At 36.1% G+C, this 18,298-nt stretch overlaps 4 protein-coding genes across 11 annotated transcripts; 2 read left to right on the forward strand and 2 right to left on the reverse strand.

Annotated features, from left to right (window-relative positions):
* Positions 1–686: 686 nt before the first annotated feature.
* On the reverse strand, positions 687–6,062 carry LOC306847747 (dimethyladenosine transferase-like). The gene is made up of 12 exons (XM_079381885.1): positions 5,751–6,062; positions 5,544–5,617; positions 5,289–5,375; positions 5,119–5,180; positions 4,937–5,030; positions 4,512–4,561; positions 4,116–4,239; positions 3,939–4,031; positions 3,794–3,858; positions 3,618–3,681; positions 3,163–3,269; positions 687–3,046 (listed from the first exon to the last, which is right to left on the reverse strand). The coding sequence occupies exons 1-12, from the start codon at positions 5,806–5,808 to the stop codon at positions 3,004–3,006; spliced, it is 921 nt and encodes a 306-aa protein (XP_079238011.1). The 5' UTR covers positions 5,809–6,062; the 3' UTR covers positions 687–3,003.
* Positions 6,004–13,386, forward strand: LOC306847744 (DNA polymerase alpha subunit B-like). Of its 6 annotated transcripts, none has more exons than XM_079381878.1 (20): positions 6,025–6,107; positions 7,688–7,830; positions 8,102–8,219; positions 8,388–8,512; positions 8,641–8,726; positions 8,833–8,890; positions 9,338–9,447; positions 9,663–9,856; positions 10,025–10,113; positions 10,274–10,426; positions 10,685–10,747; positions 10,850–10,904; positions 10,986–11,110; positions 11,545–11,583; positions 11,675–11,748; positions 11,836–11,944; positions 12,146–12,252; positions 12,391–12,447; positions 12,574–12,700; positions 12,795–13,058. In XM_079381878.1, the coding sequence occupies exons 3-20, from the start codon at positions 8,138–8,140 to the stop codon at positions 12,945–12,947; spliced, it is 1,806 nt and encodes a 601-aa protein (XP_079238004.1). In that variant the 5' UTR covers positions 6,025–6,107; positions 7,688–7,830; positions 8,102–8,137; the 3' UTR covers positions 12,948–13,058. The 6 variants fall into 6 exon arrangements, with proteins under 6 accessions (XP_079238003.1, XP_079238002.1, XP_079238004.1 ...); XM_079381880.1 differs by lacking the exon at positions 7,688–7,830 and adding an exon at positions 6,428–6,493 and having other exon boundaries at positions 6,037–6,107; positions 8,096–8,219; XM_079381879.1 differs by having other exon boundaries at positions 6,037–6,107; positions 7,688–7,789; positions 8,096–8,219.
* Positions 12,965–16,428, reverse strand: LOC306847748 (centromere protein H-like). Of its 2 annotated transcripts, none has more exons than XM_079381886.1 (10): positions 15,478–16,428; positions 14,994–15,119; positions 14,800–14,855; positions 14,684–14,720; positions 14,524–14,592; positions 14,375–14,431; positions 14,239–14,302; positions 14,063–14,114; positions 13,782–13,939; positions 12,965–13,665 (listed from the first exon to the last, which is right to left on the reverse strand). In XM_079381886.1, exons 2-10 carry the CDS (start codon positions 15,107–15,109, stop codon positions 13,579–13,581), a joined length of 696 nt encoding a protein of 231 aa, XP_079238012.1. In that variant the 5' UTR covers positions 15,110–15,119; positions 15,478–16,428; the 3' UTR covers positions 12,965–13,578. The 2 variants fall into 2 exon arrangements, with proteins under 2 accessions (XP_079238012.1, XP_079238013.1); XM_079381887.1 differs by having other exon boundaries at positions 12,971–13,665; positions 15,017–15,119; positions 15,478–15,581.
* Positions 15,648–18,084, forward strand: LOC306847749 (alpha-ketoglutarate dehydrogenase component 4-like). Of its 2 annotated transcripts, none has more exons than XM_079381888.1 (5): positions 15,648–15,777; positions 16,384–16,492; positions 17,187–17,250; positions 17,487–17,695; positions 17,866–18,084. In XM_079381888.1, exons 2-5 carry the CDS (start codon positions 16,442–16,444, stop codon positions 17,881–17,883), a joined length of 342 nt encoding a protein of 113 aa, XP_079238014.1. In that variant the 5' UTR covers positions 15,648–15,777; positions 16,384–16,441; the 3' UTR covers positions 17,884–18,084. The 2 variants fall into 2 exon arrangements, with proteins under 2 accessions (XP_079238014.1, XP_079238015.1); XM_079381889.1 differs by having other exon boundaries at positions 15,663–15,745.
* Positions 18,085–18,298: the final 214 nt, after the last annotated feature.

Consider the following 18,298-nt stretch of genomic DNA (forward strand, 5'->3'; position numbering starts at 1 on the left):
AACTAGGACAGTATCCGGGCAGCATGAGATGGATTCACACCTAAAGCCCAATTAATAATTTTCATCAGGACTTCAGGAGCCAAGCAGAAAACGGAGAGTCTGCGCAAGGATAATTGAGCGTTTGTGACTCTGCCGGAAACTTTGTAATACTGCTGAAAGCATTTTGCTGTAAGTCCACATAGATTTCTCAGATGATTCAGTCACATCTGCCGCAAGATGAAGCAATATGTTGTGAAACAGTTAGAGATGGATCAGTTTAAATGAGCAGGTGCAATGCAAAAAAAGTTCAGCTGCACTGCAGGCTGTCCTGCAATAGGTTCAAGTGACATTTAGCTCAGGAAATGTCAAACATAACTGTGTGCGTTTCTTAATTTCATGTATTATGCATCGCTTTAAAATGTGTGATTTGTGAGGAGTGTTGAGAGTCAATATGGGGAGTTTCTAAACTTTCATAAAACTTCAAATTAATCTTCATTTCTTTCAATGCATCACTGATGCAAAAATAAAAACGAGTAAATTAATCACCTATTAATTACCATTTAAAAGTTTAGGGTTGGTATTAAGAAATTAATACTTTTATTCAGTAAAAACTTTTATGTTACATTATAATGTTAAAAGATTTCTATTCCAAATAAACACTGTTGTTTTGAACTTTCTATTTATCAAAGAATCCTGCAAAAAAGGATAATGTTTTCCACAAAAACTTTTAATCAGCACAGCAGTTTTCAACAATGATAATAATAAGAAATATTTCTTGCACACCAAATCAGCATATTAAAATGATTTCTGAAGGATCATGTGACACTGAAGACTGGAGTAATGGCTGCTGAAAATTCAGCTTTGCATCACATGAACCAATTACATTTAAAAATATTTTATTATAGAAAACAGCAATAATATTTCACAATATTACGGTCTTTCTTTCCTATATTTTTTAAATACGGTACATGTATAATCTACTATGAATACAGTCTAAATAGCCTAACTCTAAAAAGCAACCTATCAACCCCAGATTTTTTAATGGTAATGTATGAATGAAAAAGTAAACAATGTGAAAAAGTAAAATTCTATCTATCTACCTATCTCTGAGCTCCATCAGGCAGTCAACACAAACTCTTGTAGGCTATTGATTGACAGTAGAGGCCATTGTCACTCATGTGGGGCTGTACACCTGTGGAGCTCCAACTCTTAAATCAATTCCTTCCTGTTCCCCATAGAGCAAGACACTTCACCCCTGCCTGCTATCAATCAATAGAGCTGGATCCGTCAATACTATGGCAAGAAACTTCAGCTCAGTGACATTTTGGTGTTGGTAGGAGTGAAATGAACCACGTTGGTGAGGAGGAAAATATACAGAATTTACCGACTTGATTTTATCAAACAACAGTCTCAATCCTCTTAATTATACCCTATGCTGTGACAAAACGATTTCCATTTTATTTTTAACAGATGATTCTCATTCACACTTTTTGCTTTCTTTAGTCATGCACTTAAAGAAAGTTGCTATTAGCCTTCATGTACATAGTAAGCTATACAAAACATCTGTAGCGGTACTTCAGAGCCATCTAGTGGTCAAATAACGTAACAACAAACAGCTGGAAACTCGCACCAAACCGCCAGAGGAACAATCCACTAATTTATCTAACAACCAAAACAATTGCACACTCGTTTAATTGTATTTCATGTGAATGGCCACCGTTATTTAGCATTTTTATGAAAGAACAGTCTTATTTACTTTTCTTTTTCTTGCGTAGTACCCTCAGGAAGTTGGTCTTTCATTTGTATTTTTATATTCAACATGGCACAGAGTAAGGTAAAGTATGGGCAAGCATAACATGATGTAATATAATCAAAAGCTTTACTCAAGTGTTGCTTATAATGCAAAAAAAAGAAAGTATTTTCACTATACAATTGTTGCATCAAAGCAACTTGTCTCAAGTTCAGATTTTCATCTTTCACTTTCCTCAAAACAGGAGGATCCGCTGACAGCACAACAATTTAAAGCCGTTGAGTGTCTTTGAACAGTTGAAAGTGATTTATAATAGAAACACACTACTGACAAGTCTCACACAGGGCATGTGAGCAACAAAGCAAACGGTTTCTTTTAAAGTCAAAACATTTATATGCAGATCCTGTTCTTGATTTTGAAATACTGAAGTTTTAAGAAAACTTTTTCAATGGTTTTATTTACCTTGTACAGTTACACCTTCCTAAGAAACATGCCTTAAATGAATCTGAGAATAGTTTAATCACCTATTACATAATTAGCCATTATATTTACACAAAGAATACAAGCTAGTAACCTTATTACCTTAACTGTTGGTAGATTATTAATACAAATTTCTAGGTAACACTTGACAATAAGTTCCAAGTTGTTAACATACATGCAACAGCTAGCATGGACAAATAATGAATAATACTTTTACAGTATTTATTAACTTTAATTTTATATATACACACACTAATCCAAGTTTACTAAATTTATAAATTAACATTAAGCTAAATACAAAATACTGTAAACATGCCATCAATTAGTTCATGAAACCTGACACATACATTAGGTTAACCAACTGAACCTTATTGTGAGGTGTTTGACAGTTCAGTATTGAGCAGTACACAGTGGCAGGATAGTATGTTATGTGTGCAGTGCTGAGACTGATGGGGATGAAGTTTAATAATCTTTATGACAACCTCAGTTATATGAAGAGTAAGCTGATGTACTCACAACTGCAGAGTGAGCACATAAAGATAAGTTACAAAAACCCAAGATGTCCTCTTCAAAACCGCTTAAAACAGTCACTAGTTTTAACTCTGAATGAAGTTCGTAAATACTTCCTGATTCAGGAAAGGCACAAAACATTTCCAGCCTGAGTGATTAGTTGTCCCACTGCATGTCCATTGAAAAGAAATAGCATTCATTTCTTCACATAGCATCAACAAAATAGGAGAAGATTGTGACATCCCTTCCTGTCAGCCTAGTAGCTGTTCACTGTTTCTTAAGTCTTAGGAGAAGTGTATCCCAGCGGAGTTGAATGCATGAAGAAGCCTACCATAAAATACGGATGCAGAAAATATACTTAAACACCCCTCAAAAAAAAAAAAAACAATTTTATGTTTGTTTATTCAAAGTATTTTTTATGAAGCAAAGTGCATCATACTTACACCATGAAATCGTCTATATCCATGGAACGTGCCCTCTTGTCGCTAAACTTCGACTCCTGAAGGATGCTTTCAATTTTCTGAGCAATGTTGAAATCCTGTTGTATTTCCTGCAATACAATTTGGAAATGTATTTTAATGCAAGGTTTTCTGCAGGCTTTAAGAGGGTAAATTTATGACTTTTTCCAAAACCTTTTTTAAAACAATTAAAGAAAATTTAAGGAATAAATTAAAGGGAACACAGATTTACGGCTGTATTCGTACTTTACAACAAGACAAAAATACTAAGGAAGAAAATTTTTGCAATGTATGCGACTTCTTAATGCCATAACTATGAATTTAGGACTTTCTGCCTTCATTTGTGGAAGGGTGAATTAAGACTTCTTAAGACTCACAAAAGCTATGAATATAATGGTCAAGTCAAGTATATTTAAAGCGTCAAAGTGAAGCAGACTCACTATGTTGTGCACGGAGCAATGGATTCTGTAGTTCTTCTCCAATAACTGTTCAACTGCAGAAGACCTGCATTTAAAAAAAAAAAAAAAAAAAAGGTCAGTTCCATTTCATGACTGGCCAGCTTCTTAAATTCATTACTATTGATCGCTCAGCAAAACACCATTTAGGCATGTCTTACTTGAATGCAGCACTGAGTGTTTTGTTCTTTCGGACAAATGCAATTCTGACAAGACCATCCCATTCCTATAAATGTGGAAAAACAAGATTATATTATTTCCAATTACTGCAAAGTCAGTATAAACACTTAAATTAAGGACAATTACCTGGAAGTTGATAGGCGGTGGAGGATTTTTGGGCTCTATCCTCACCACGCTGGACTCTACTTTTGGAGGTGGTCTGAAATTGTTCTTTCCCACCTTCATAAGCATAACATTTTAGTGTATGATTTCACATATGAATTATAATGAGAATGCATGAAATGAATCTGAACAGGCACCAACCTTCATGAGGTGGTCCACGCGGGCTAGGAGCTGTGTGTTGATGGACAGCCTGCAGTACAGCTTGTCTCCTGGTTTAGCCACCAACCGCATGGCAAATTCCCTCTGGAACATCAGCACAGCACACCTATAGACAAAATAAATACAAAACTCAACTCAAACTGATCTAACTTTTCATTATTATTTCCATTGTAATGCTTTGGGTTTTAACTGGCTTTGTAAAGTCGTAGACAGTATAATGTGGAGAAAATGAGCCACCCATACAAATGTGAATGGAAGAAATGATAATGCTCAATATGATGGCAGTATCTTTCAGGTTAAAGAGTGAAACAAAGAGTTTGTTTACTACATTCACATTTATAAATCCAGCCTGAAAAACTATTTCTCCAATTTTATTACCTAAAAAATGGCCTGTGAAGTAACAGCTTGAACACGAAAGGCGATGATATCTAGAAGAAGAAAAAAAATCTTAGTGTTTTGCTAAAACTTTACAACGAGGCTTCATTAGTTAACTACATTAACATGACAAATACCTCTAAAGTTTATCACAGTGACTGTTCATTTCAGCATTTACAAATATGGCACATTATTCAAATCAAATCTGTTAATATCATCTGTTGGACCTGAGCGTGTAGGAACAAAAAATGAGCAGTTGTTTCAATAACTAAATGCTAAAAAAAAAAAAAAAATCAATAAATACTGAAGCAAATGTGTTGCTGAATTTTTGTTAATGCATTAACTAACAGGGCTTCATTGAAGTGTTACCATTAACTCAAAAGACAGATCTACAGCAACCAAGGAGAAACAAATCTCTGAACCAATACCTGATATGGCAAGTTAGCCACGCAGATGTCAAAAAAGGGGAGCTCTGTCTTGAGGACATCTCCTATGAGGATCTGAAGCTTGTTTTGCATTGGACTGCATTGAAAACAGATTTTTCAATCAAACTGATTTTTAAATTCAATCTTGACAACAGGGGCAATGAATGTGTATGAAAAACACTCACGTGCACTGGACTCTTTTTTGAAGTTCAGCAACAAGCCTGGTGTCCAACTCACATGCAACCACCTTTGAATTATAGTAAATAAAGACATTGCTTTGCTTTGGGGGAAAATAATAATAAATATAAATCGCTCCTTAAAATCTAGCAATAAAGATTTAATGTAACTTATTTACTTTCTTGGCTTTCTCCAGAAGTTTGACAGTCATGTTACCAGTTCCAGGACCAACTTCCAGAACCACATCTGTTGGTCGTAATGCTGCCTGCAAAAAAAACAAACATTTTTGTGTTAAATCAACACACTGATTATGATTATGTTCCAGTGTAGTGACACATACAGAAAGCTGTCACTTTCTTTTGAAGAAAAACGACTTGGTAGAAACATAAAATTATAATTTTGACAGAAAAAAGTCCAAATCCACATTACCGACCTTCTCTATGATGCCGTTGACAACCAAAGGATTTTTTAAAATATGCTGACCAATCCCAGTATTGAACATAATTCCTGAAACAGATCAATGAGCATTGCATGTTTAAATGTCATAAATAATGTCACAATACAAATACAAACATTCTTTATGGTCCGAAAAACAGGCTTTATTTTCTTAGTCACAGTACAAAACATGAACGTAACCTACCTTGACTCTTCACCTCCTGGTGTTGTCGAGATTTCTTCTCAGCTTTAACCTTCGGCATTTTGATAAGTAATGTTTGAAATCCCAAACTGTGAAATTTACAGTACAAATGTGCGTATGCGTTTACTGTATCATTAACACGTGCAGCAACTGCTGGCTTTAGCTCCTTTGGTTCTCTCAGCTGATCGGATGGAAATCAGTCGACAGCCTCAAGCTCCCTCTGGCGTCGTGGAGGAAACGTGGCGGAACCGGAAGTGACCTTTCAGTGCTGTTTTGCGGGTTATTTTTCGCGGCAAACCGAACGTGATGCAAAGACTGTTGAGGAATATGACAGCTGATTTTTTTATGTTTATATAGAAGGTAATATTTCACATTACTATTTAATCTGTGTTAAATATAAGTTTCTTATTTCAACCTGGAGAGAGCATATAGAAAAGATGGTGGGAAGATGTAACGTTAAGCGAGTAATGAATGTGATGAGGGGTATTTCGGGTCAGGAAATAAGGGGAGCAGATAGAATGGCTTTAAAAACGATATATACATCCATGATAAGCTCTATAATGGATTATGGTTGTTTAGTATATGGATCGGCAAGTAAAACTAATTTAAATAAATTAGATAGAATTCAGTCTTATCCCTAACAATATGTTGTGGAGCATGTCTAACATCTCCAGTTTCAGCTCTTCAAGTAGAGATGGGAGAAACAGATAAGACGACAACAGTTAATAGTATCCTACTGGGCAAACGTAAGTGGTCAGAATGAAAATCACCCTACCAAAAAAGTGTTAAGACCTAGTTGGGAACATGAGAAGAGAGAATGTAATAGTTATGAATGGAGAGTTGGGAAATTAGTAAGAGATATGAGACTGGAAGAGGTAGGATATGCTCAAGTAATTCCTTTATCTCCAGCGCCAATATGGGTTATGCCCCAACCAAAAGTTGATCTTAGCTTATTAGAAAGAAGACAAGAGGAAGGATCATAGAGGTATATGATGTAAGGGAATATATACACATTTACACAGATGCTTCAAAAGATCCCAAAACAGGTCATGTGGGCTCTGCTTTCATAATACCAAAGTTAAAAGCGAATAAGAGCAGTAGGATATCAGATTGTTTATCAGTGTTTGCTGGAGAGATGTTTGCAATAATTATGGCAATAAAGTGGATTAGTGAAGTTAAAGTACCCAAGATAGCAAAATGTTCAGATATAAGTTCAGCTCTAATAAGTTTGAACAGAAGTCAAAAACAAGACCAGATATGATAATAGAGATTATTCAAGAATTACAGTCACTTAAGCAACTCAGTATAAAAGTTCAGTTTTTGTGGGTACCGGCTCACATTGAGTTGAAAGGTAATGAAGAGGCAGATGGCTTAGCTAAAAAGGCCATAGAGCAAGAAACAGTTGATATTCAGATTCCTTTTAGTAGTTCAGAATTTAAATCAATTATCAAAAAGAATATATGGAAATTATGGCAGCAGTTATGGGACAAAGATACCAAAGGTATGTATTTGTATCATATTCAGTCATCAGTGGGTAAGGGAAGAGTATCAGGATGGAGCAGAGGTGAAGAAAACATGATTGCAAGGTTACGATTGGGGCATACGAGGTTGAACAATACAATGCATTTAATAAATAAACATCCAACAGGGTTATGTGAGGTATGTGATGTTAATGAAACAGTGTTATAATGTACTGCAGGAAGTATACAGCTGAAATAAATGAGTTGAAAGAGGAATTAGAGAGTAAAGGTGAACAGTTTACAATTAAGAATTTATTAAATCTGGAAAGAAATATCAAATCATTATTGTTGCAATATCTAGGAAGAACGGGTCTGAACAAGCGAGTGTAAGTGTTAATATATTTTTATAAAGAATTTTTTTTTTTTTTTTTTTTTTTTTTTTTTTACTTTCTCTTTTCTCCTTCTAATCCTGCTTGAGAGGATGAGGGTGGACAGAGGAGCTGAACACGCAGTACCGAATGAAACTATGAAGACTCTGGGACGGTGGATGAGAGGGAAGAGAAAGGAAAGGGAAGGTTGAAGGTGTTTGAAGATGAATTGGGAGGTTAATCAGGAGTTTGTAGGTAGAGTGTAAATAGTCCATTTCAAAGATGGGTGGTGGTAATAAGTCTGCGATCCGCCGTAAAGCAAGAAGAAGAAGGAAGTTTTTTTTATTTCGCGCTATATCTTCCGAGTAATAAAATTGTATTTAGAAAGCAAAATAGGTTAAGTTATTGTGTTTAGCGCTAGTTCAGTGTTTTAATTAGCTGGACTCTAATATTTCTTTCTGATACAATTGCGAGTCTGTTATTCGGAACATATATGCATCTTCTTGCTTCTGTTCTTAAGTTACAGATTCTTTATATTTGAACATCAGAGGACACAAAAACAATGGCATCAGTCACTGCAGAGGACATCAAATCTGAACTGGAAACTTTCAACATCGCCTACAACAATGACACTGTGGACAAAAGTAAATGTCAAGTTTCTTATTTGTTGTTTTAATTTTTGTTAATATAGTATTATAAATACTAGTTTAGTGAAATGCTTTATATATATGCTTTATATATATATATATATATATATATAAAACATTACACTCGTACAATGGTCATAATGAAGTAATAATTGTCTCTTGTAGTGTTGGAGCAGTGTTTGTGCCACAGGCTGAAGGGAGACGAGATCATATTTGAGTGGATTGCTTTCAGCTCCAGGAGAGACCAGCTGCCTCTCACTCTTGATAATCTGGACAAGTTTGAACATGAAGTTAGTATAAGTGTGCAAAACATGATAACTGCAACACAGATACTCTAAGATCTCCAAAGATGCCTTAATGAATAAGAAACCTTATGTTTCCCTGCTTTATTTGTGTACTGTTTTTGTACTCCTTACAGATACTGAACAAGAGGAAAAAGCCTAAAGGCTCATCAAAGGGAAGCCAGTTTAACAAGACAAGAGACATAAACTCTATCCAGGAACTGTATCCTTATCACTCAAACCATCACTGGGTTGAATTTGATGCAATTTTTGGTGCTTTTTTTTTCTCTATAAATGCTCAAAGAAATTTTCTTAACAGAGTCACACAGAATCCGAGCAGAAGAGGAAGAGGAGAGCTTGTTAGATTCCTATTCAACACCTGCCAAAGTAAGAAAAATTGGAGACAGATTAATATGGGACACTTGATGGAAATGTACGGTAGACTGACAGATAGAAAATCTTGTATAGCTCAGCTCTTAAAAGTCAGTCAAGTCAAGTCAAGTCACCTTTATTTATATAGCGCTTTTAACAATGTAAATTGTGTCAAAGCAACTGCACAATATCAAAATCAAAATCCTCTGGCCAACAAACCAGCAGTTCAATTTAACTGCAGCAAAGTCAGATTGTAAGGTCTCAACTAGTTCCAGTGGTCATTTGGTAATTCTGTATGTTGTCTGAGCGTTGGCATCCTCTTAGGTCCTAAAAGTAAACCCAACTGTTTATTTGATATGCTTAAATGCTGTCATTTTCAATATATTGACATTTTCTTTCCTGGAAACTGGATTGGTAAGAAAGCACAAATGTAAATGTATTCCTAACTCTATGTGACTGCAGGGCTCTCAGAAGCGAGCGCTGACCACCCCAGAACATCCTCAGTCCAAGAGAAGTGTGGCCCGACTCGCCAGTCCCAGTCTATTGCTGTCACCTGCCAGCTTCTCACCAAGGTAATAAAATCATCAAACATTTATTCAGATTTGAATATGTGAGGTATTTAATGAGGAAACAGAACCATTAACAAAATCACCAATGCAACCATAACCTGAGCTATCAATAATTACCTTAAAGACAGTGTGGAATAATAAGCAGGATAACGGAATCTTAAGTCTTTCAACTTTCAGATAATGTATTCAATTGGATCTATAAATATACATTTGTGTAGTGCAACCCCTTCTCAAAAATACGGCATGCGTGGTGGGCGAGGAGAGGTGGTTTCGTCGTTTGGAGCAGTGCAGGGTCCTCGCTGGACGGGCAAAGGACAGAGCGCTGTGAGGGTTGAGATGCTAGAAGGAGGAGAGAATTCTCTCATCAGCAGCTACAAATACATGTTCCAGAGACTGAGAGATGTGCGGGACGGTGAGGCCATGTTCTTGTTCTTTTCCAAATGTGCATTGTCATGTTGGATGTGGATTCTTCCACAATTACTGTAACAGTTCTGCCTGCATGGCGGGATGTAGATTTGTGTTGCATGAAACATACATATTGTCTTTTTTGATTTTTATATTTGTTCTCTGTTGTCTATAGTTTTGACAGAAAAGATTGAAGAACTCGGAGAAGAATTGCGAAGCCTTTTTAACATAGAGGAATTCTCTCCAGTTTCATTACCTGTTCAGGTACAAGATCAGACTTTATCGTTGACATTATAAAGAAAAGAGGCTAAATAATTCTATTTTTCATGTGATAAAAAGGAAAATATCTGTCTGTAGAAGTTAATTCTGCAGTCTGTGAGTATTGACTGGATGTGATCTAATTTTTTTTCTCTCTCTCTTTTAGGATAGCATCACAGTGCTGGGGCAAGTGTGCTGTGACAGTAACGGCAAGCTCAATGCCCAATCTGTGCTGCTGGAGTCTGGACAGGAACAGGGGGGCAGACAGGTGCCTGTGGATCTGTCTGAACTCAAAGAGTTCTCACTTTTTCCTGGACAGGTGAGATACACATTACTTTTTGATGCAGATTTTTTCTTTTTCTTTTGTTTGTATTTATCTTATTGTTAAATAATATTTTTATATTACATATAATTTTCAGGAACCAGAATTATTAGTAATTCACTTAAAATTCTGATTATTTTTCATTTGAGAATCAATTGTATCATGGGACGTATTTTTCCCCCAACTTTAATTATGCAATGTGTTTGGCATATATTATTATCTATATTAGCAACATTCCGTTATTCTCTTCTGTAGGTTGTGGTGATGGAAGGTATGAATCCCTCTGGGGAGAAGTTTGTTGCAACCAAACTACATGAGGTATCTCTCTCAATTGGCACTTTTTAAATTAAACCTGTTTGGGTTAAGTTAGAATTTGTTAAATTGTGAGTTATGATATTCTGTGATTGGTTTCCCCACCAGGGTATTCCCCTGCCTTTTTACTGTCCTTCCGTAGTGAAACAAGAAATGGATGAGGGTAAGATTGGTGAAAATGTATTAAGAACTTTCCTGTTGAGAGAAATGCTCATATTAAACCCTTCATAACACAATTTTTCAGTGTCTGAGCCTGTGATGGTCATGATGGCTTGTGGACCGTACACCTCCTCTGAAAGTCTGACCTATGACCCTCTGATTGACCTCATTACTATCATCAATAAAGATCGTCCTAATGTGTGCATTCTGGTAGGTATATTTATCTCTTTATCTTAAAGGGTTACTCCACCCCAGTATGAAAATTTTGTCATTAATCACTTACCCCCATGTCGTTCCAAACCCGTAAAAGCTTAGTTCGTCTTCGGAATATAAGATATTTTGGATGAAAACCGGGAGGCTTGTGACTGTCCCATTGACTGCCAAGCAATTAACACTGTCATTTTCTGGGCCTTGACAGTATTACTTACTTGGCAGTCAATGGAACAGTCACAAACTTCCTGGTTTTCATCCAAAATATCTTAAATTGTATTCCGAAGTCGAACAAAGCTTTTACGGGTTTGGAACGACATGGGGGTAAGTGATTAATGACAAAATTTTTATTTTGGGGTGGAGTAACATTTTAATGCAATTTTATTTAAATCTGAAATTTTTGACTAGTAATTAACTATTTATTTCTGTTATAGTTCGGGCCTTTTGTTGATTCCAAACATGAACAGATTGAGGTAAACCAGGTTTTGTGTTTTTGAAATTCCTGTATTAACATTTTTCATCATGGCCACAATCTAACCACTTGATGTTCAACCATTTCAACAGAAAAACCAGGTAACAGAAACATTTGAAACCATCTTCAAGAGATGTGTGGACAGCATAGTAGAAGGAACCAAAGGGTGTGTATATACATTTTTCCTTTGCATCTTTAGGATGTGCTCACAATGTACAACTGAGTTTTCATTGCATGCATTCTTTTATTATAGGTCGGGATGCAGGTTAGTGTTTGTGCCATCTCAGAGGGATGTCCATCATCATTACATTTATCCTCAGCCACCCTTCAACCTGACCAACCTCAGCAAAGATGATTCAGCGGTGAGATGATTAGCTAAATACTTTGAATGTAATTGGCCGTCCTATTTATTAAGTGTTGGTGATTAATATTTTATCTATGTGTGATTCAGGGCAAATGTAATTAGAAAGACATGGTTTATTTAATATGTCTTAATGCTCAAACTGAATTATTAAACCGTTTCGGTCTACTCTTGTTGTTCAATATACATTTTCCACCCCTAGCGAGTGACCTTAGCTTCTGACCCCTGCACGCTCCTCATTGGTAATGTGACATTTGGCCTGACCTCTACAGACATTCTGTTTCATATGGGAGCTGAAGAGATCAGCAGGTACTACTACTGAACCAGCTAGTAATTATTTCATGAAAACAAGCTAAAACTGCCATGTGAATTTGCATTATTTCATTAATGTTTAGAGGAATGAGTGAGCAAAAGCACTGATTTACAGTATAATTATGGTTTTTGCAGTGGCACGGGCACAGAACGTTTCTCGCGGATCATGAAACACATGTTGACCCAGAGAAGGTTAGTAGAGCATATTAATTTCTCATCTTTAAAATGAAGTTACCTAATGTTTGATTAGTAGTAAAATGTTGTTTGGATTGTGCCCTTCTCTGCTATTCCTGACATTTCATTTCATTGTTCTTTTAGCTACTATCCTCTCTATCCTCCTGCGGAGGAAGTCAACATGGATTATGACAAGTTTCAGGAATTCGGCCAAATGAACCTCACGCCTGATATTCTTATCGCTCCTTCTGAACTTCGGTATTTCATCAAGGTAAATAACTCATATTTTTAGATGCGTTGATATCATGTCAAATAAAAGGTTATTTCAATTCTGACTGGAAAACTAATTTTGCATTATTTCTCAGGATGTGATTGGCTGTGTGTGTGTCAATCCTGGTCGTCTCACTAAAGGACAGGTGGGCGGGACTTACGGAAGGTTACTCATTCAGCCAAACCCTGTGCCGGTGGAGGGGAAGAGAGTGAGCCCATGTATAGCAGGACAGGTGGTGAAAATATGATACAAGTTATCTTTCTTACTGCTAGAACTTTATTAAATCACGTCTGTATTTTTTTTCTGTATTAAAACTTTTCACTTAAAGTGACTGGAAAATAAAGTGTTTTGTCCAGTTTTTTGTCTAGTTACCATGTCATCAAAAATCAAAACTTTTCTTGCACATTCTTGGTGTTATTGTGAAGGATTGATCAGTGCATGTTAATCTGAAAACAATGTCTTTTTCTTCCTCTTTTCTGTATCATTGACGTTATTTAGACAACAGGCTAATGGATAATGTTCATCAAAAGCCCACTAGAAATTTAGGCATTCAGGTCTGGCTTGATTCTGAGTGGAATTGGCCATTTTAATTGTTGAATAACATGTTTGTCTCAAATGCATGGCATTACAGAAGCAAAACTGGTAATGAATGTGGTTATATATAAACCTTTATTAAAGGATCAGTCTGAACTTTATTTTAAAAAGTAAATTCATTGGTAAATGCAGTTCATTTAGCTCACATTCAGAATGCTACTAAATCATTCTCAAATGAGCTGTTAGAAAAAGCTTAAATATACATTACACTGAACATGGTAACAGTGAGCACATTTACAGGTAAAGTATATACGTTAATTGGAGAACTGTGTTCAAACAGGTCTTTAGTTGGGAATGTTTTCTAGTCCCATTGCAATGTCCCTTAATTTAGGATCATCCCTCCAGTTGACTTTACTGGCCAGTATGATTCCCTGAAAGCAAGATTTTTATGACAAAGAGGTTCCAAATGCAGTGTTTCTAAACAAATAGACAGCAAGGTAAATTAAATTAGAATAAGTACACAAGCAAACATTGAGAAGCCACATACCCGCAACACATTTTGTAAAATGGTGGTGACCTTCTGGTATTTCTGTAGGACCGCTTCTGCTCTTTCCTTGGCTCTCTGTTGAACTTCTCCTTGGTTCTCCTTCACCTGTTTCAACTCATTTATCTCCTGCATTTTCTTCTTAATTTGTCCTTTTAGGTCTTGGAAAACACGAATGAGATTATTTTCTACGAAACTGCAAAATCACAGCAGAAAATGCTTTAAAAGAAAAAAGTTTACATGTCTGGTTATAAGTCAATAAGTATCATTAAGATAGTAAGTACCAAGTCTTTCCTTTTGGATATCTGTGATCTGGTCCTGAAGCTCTCGTGTTTCCTGGAAAATAGATAAGCGATTAAGTATTCTATGACCATAAAATTGTAAAACTTCAGAAATTGAATTATACATAAAATGACAATGTTCCTTCTAAATACATATAGCAGAGCAGGGAATGTCCAACCTTTACAATTTTCATGGTCTTTTCACAGAGCTCAGTGTTCTGACAGGTCAGTTCTTTCAGTGCCCTGTATGATGAAAGATATGATTACAGTTGGGACAACTGAATATCAGACTTATTTAAATTAGTATTCACTCACTCAGCATCTGCTTCATTCTGAATCATCTTTTCAGTGATGACGTTCCAAATCTGCATTCTACACAAAAACAAAGAATCACTTCGGACACAGCTGGACATTGGATTGCAAAAAGAAAAAAAAAATGACACTTGATACCACAGCATCTTTACCTGTTCAATACCAGAGTTTTGTTGAAATATGAGAGTCTTGCCAGCTCTATTTCACTTTCATACTTGGATCTACACATTTTTAAAAACATGAATGTCAGGTTATTTTATAACATACAATACATGTACAAACATACATATTCATAAATTCAAACACACTTACAGGTCTGCATCAGCTTCACATGACTCTTTATGTTTTCCTACATAAACACTACAATTAATTATTAGTAGTTAATATTTACATAAGTGCTGTTTATTCACATATAAATGTAAGCTTACCCATGCTGACTTTAACATTCATTTCAAAACACTGATTTTCCATTATTTCTTTCATTCTTGAGGAGAGAAAAAACAAGACACACAAGAAACAGACTGAGTATACTTATAATTATCTATTACATATTGGGTATATAGTGCTGTACGTATTGGTGCTAGAAGATAAAGATCACACAAATAAAATAATGGAAAATCACTTTAATAAACGTGTGGGTGTCACCCCATCAGAAGCTGATGCTGTATCAGGCACACTGTTGTTCATTTCAGCTGGATCAATATCTGAAGAGAGTTCATCGTGATTACTGAGACTCATCTTTGTATATCTGTGCAGAAATAAAAACACCACAAATCCTATTCAAGTTTCTGTTCAAGATTTTAGAGACCCTAGATATACAGTAACTTAGTCAACATTTGATGTGGATCAATGTCCTAAAACCCAAATGCGTTCTTGTCTTAGGACAACTTTGATGAACTTTTTTGATCCATTTCAAATGTTGACTACTATTTTATTTTAGATTTATGATACAAAATATATAACAACAGCGGGTTAAAGCATCAATAATGGCTGTCAAATGAGCTTTGAATATGACCAATCAATTCCTTTGATTTCCGAGTTGTTTACCATATCCGGATCTACACCAACCAAGTAAGCGTATTTAAACAACTTTCCGTTTCGCTTACCGTCGCTTCTCGTTCTTTCTGTTGCTGCTTTTGTTTACTAATATGATTTTTTATTGCAAGCCTCCAAGCCGCGTAACCTCAAACCAGTCTGAAACTGCCGCCAGGAAGTCTTGGCGTCACGTGACTGTCATGTGACCACGGTGATCCACGAAGCCCCGCCCACTTGCATCAATCTAAGCATGAGCAGTAATAATAAAGGGCTGAGCGTCACAGGCCACTACTATCAGCAGTGTTTAGTGTGTTCCGGAGGTCAAAATGGGAAAATAAGGTTATAATACCATACTAGATAGCGTCTTGTTGGTAAGACTGTATGTTTATTGTGCTTATTATGAAGCGTGGCTCTATAGATTTGAAATGTAGCGTTAATTTTAAAGGCAGAACCACTTGTGATGAATGTTAGCAGGTTGAGCTATTGTATAATAAATAAATTTTTCGTTTTGTTGCAGTAATGTATTATTGATGTGGGATATCAAAGCTCATTCATTAGATAAATTCGCATGTATGTGTGCATGAATTGACCGCCTGTTTCAAGTTCATTCCATGTGATTCAGTAAAATGACCGCTTCTCTGCTCCATACTCGCACTTTATCAGTAAAGGTGACGATTGTGGTTAATTCTAGGTAAATAATGATGCTATATTGAAGAATCAATTGTCCTTTATGATAGTCCTTGCATGCCCTCATCTGGTTGCCAAGTCTAAAAGCAGAAGTGATCCAAATGTTTTTAGGTCGAGTCTCTTCAGTGAATCAATTGAGTCGCTTTGAAGAATTCGAGTTAATTGTTGAACCAGTTCTTTAAACGAACTGTTCAAAAGAACCGATTCGCGGAAATGACTCAGACTTTCCAACCGCTAACGTTACTTGTTTGCAGCGTTTGCCCTTTTAAGTTCTAATACAATCTTTTCAGGTTGCACTTTGTGGTGTTGTCTGTGTGTCTGAACCGGAAGCAGTCATCGGATGTCGTCATGGGAAGTAAAGTGAGTGGCAAGATGGCAGCTGCCAGTCGGGTTGTGCAGGTAAACACTCGCTTCTGCTTGTACACGGAGTGTTTTGCTTTGACAGTTAGTTTATATGGGTGCAGTGTTGAAACGATGATCACTTATATGCTTGGAACATAGTCATTTTGATCTTAAGTGTTTTTCCTTCACCAAAACGCATTGATTTCCCTGGTTTGACAGATGCCCTTGTGGGCAAACCAGTTATCTTCTTTGTATATTTCTTTATTTCTTTCCTGTAAACTACAATACTCAATGCTTAATGTGCTCTTGAGATGGCACAGTAAATACAGTTAAAATGTAGTCTCTAAATATTCAGAATATGCCTAAGTTTTTATGGTTGTTCAGTCTTTTAAGTGAAGCATAAGAGTTTTAATTCACCTTTCCAAAATGTAAAGCCTTAAAACATCTTCAATCAGAGCAGAAAGTCTTAAATTCATAATCATGGCATTAAATGATGAATATATTGCAAAAAGTGTTTTGTCGGAGTTTCTCAAACAAAAATCCAAATGTATTTAAATCCAGATACAGTTTGGTTAAGAAGCAAATTGAAGATATTTGTTCTTTGTTTTGATCAAATTCACTGAAAACATGACTTTGGGGGTCGGGGAAAGGACTTGAAGATCTTAAAGGTTAAAAAGTCTTATGTTTCTTCCTGAAGCCTTGTAGACAAGTCGCTTGTTTTACTGTTCTCATTAGAGTTATTCATTTGCAGGTTGTGCGACCTCATGCACCTTTAATTAAATTTCCAGATCGGAAGGGAGTCCCCAGGCCAAACGGTCAGTAACAAGTCCGTTTGTTGCTGTCATTGAATTTAACTATCCATTATTGTGGGAAATTAAGTTTTTAAGTTAAGAAATTAATTTCTACATTTTTATTTGTTAAATACATTAGTAGTTTTAGTCAGTAAAATTAAGACGACAAACTATTTTTTTTTTTTAATCATGGTCGCAAACATTAAAGCTGTCTCACCACTACTTTTATTGGTAACATTTTCCATGTGCTCCATTTCCAGTACAAGAGGCAATAAAGGTGCTTGCAGCCAGTCTCCCACGGATCTCCCCATCCGCGCCTCCACCTACAGCATCAATATCACCTCCACCCAGACCACCGGGACCTGTCAGCCGACTGCCTGGCACCCCTGACAACATTGATGTAGTTGGAGATCTCCCTCAGAAATACCGCAGAAGAAACCTTGCGTTAGATGAAATGGACTACATCCAGGTTAGTGTTCACTTTTAATTTGAAGTGACAGTTAAGAACATTTTGGGTTTTTAATGATGCTCTAAAACTGTTCTGAAGCTAGAGACAAAATTATGAATGCTAACAAGAATAGTAAACAAAAATGAACATGGACAAACCACTGATAATAGTTTTTTTTATTCTTCTTTCAGCGTGGTGGGCCAGAGTGACTGTTGTCTGGTCCGGTTCATTCAATCAGATTCTATTTGTCAAAATCAGTTGCCTGAGAGGAGTTCATAATGTGTTATACAGCAAACCAAACTAATTAAGTTACAGTTTTATTGTACATGCACATTATTTGACAGCTTTAAAGCCTGTGCTTGGTTGTTTCATTATAGTGCTCTGTATTTACATTAAAATTCAGAACTCTTTGCCGCCTTATTCTTCGGTCCATCTGTTATTTAATGTGTTTTACTGGCTACACTAGCCAGCACCTCTATTGACCATCATAAGCAGATCTCCTCTTCCATTTCATACGTTCTGGATTCAGAGAAAAGCACTGATCTGATTGCCAGCATATTCTACACGTCTAAACAAAATGGATCACTGAGTATTGTGAAACTGAACAATTAAAATATTTACAAA

This window comes from Barbus barbus (genome assembly GCF_936440315.1).
Source record: "Barbus barbus genome assembly, chromosome: 28".
NCBI classification, from domain to species: Eukaryota; Metazoa; Chordata; class Actinopteri; order Cypriniformes; family Cyprinidae; genus Barbus; species Barbus barbus.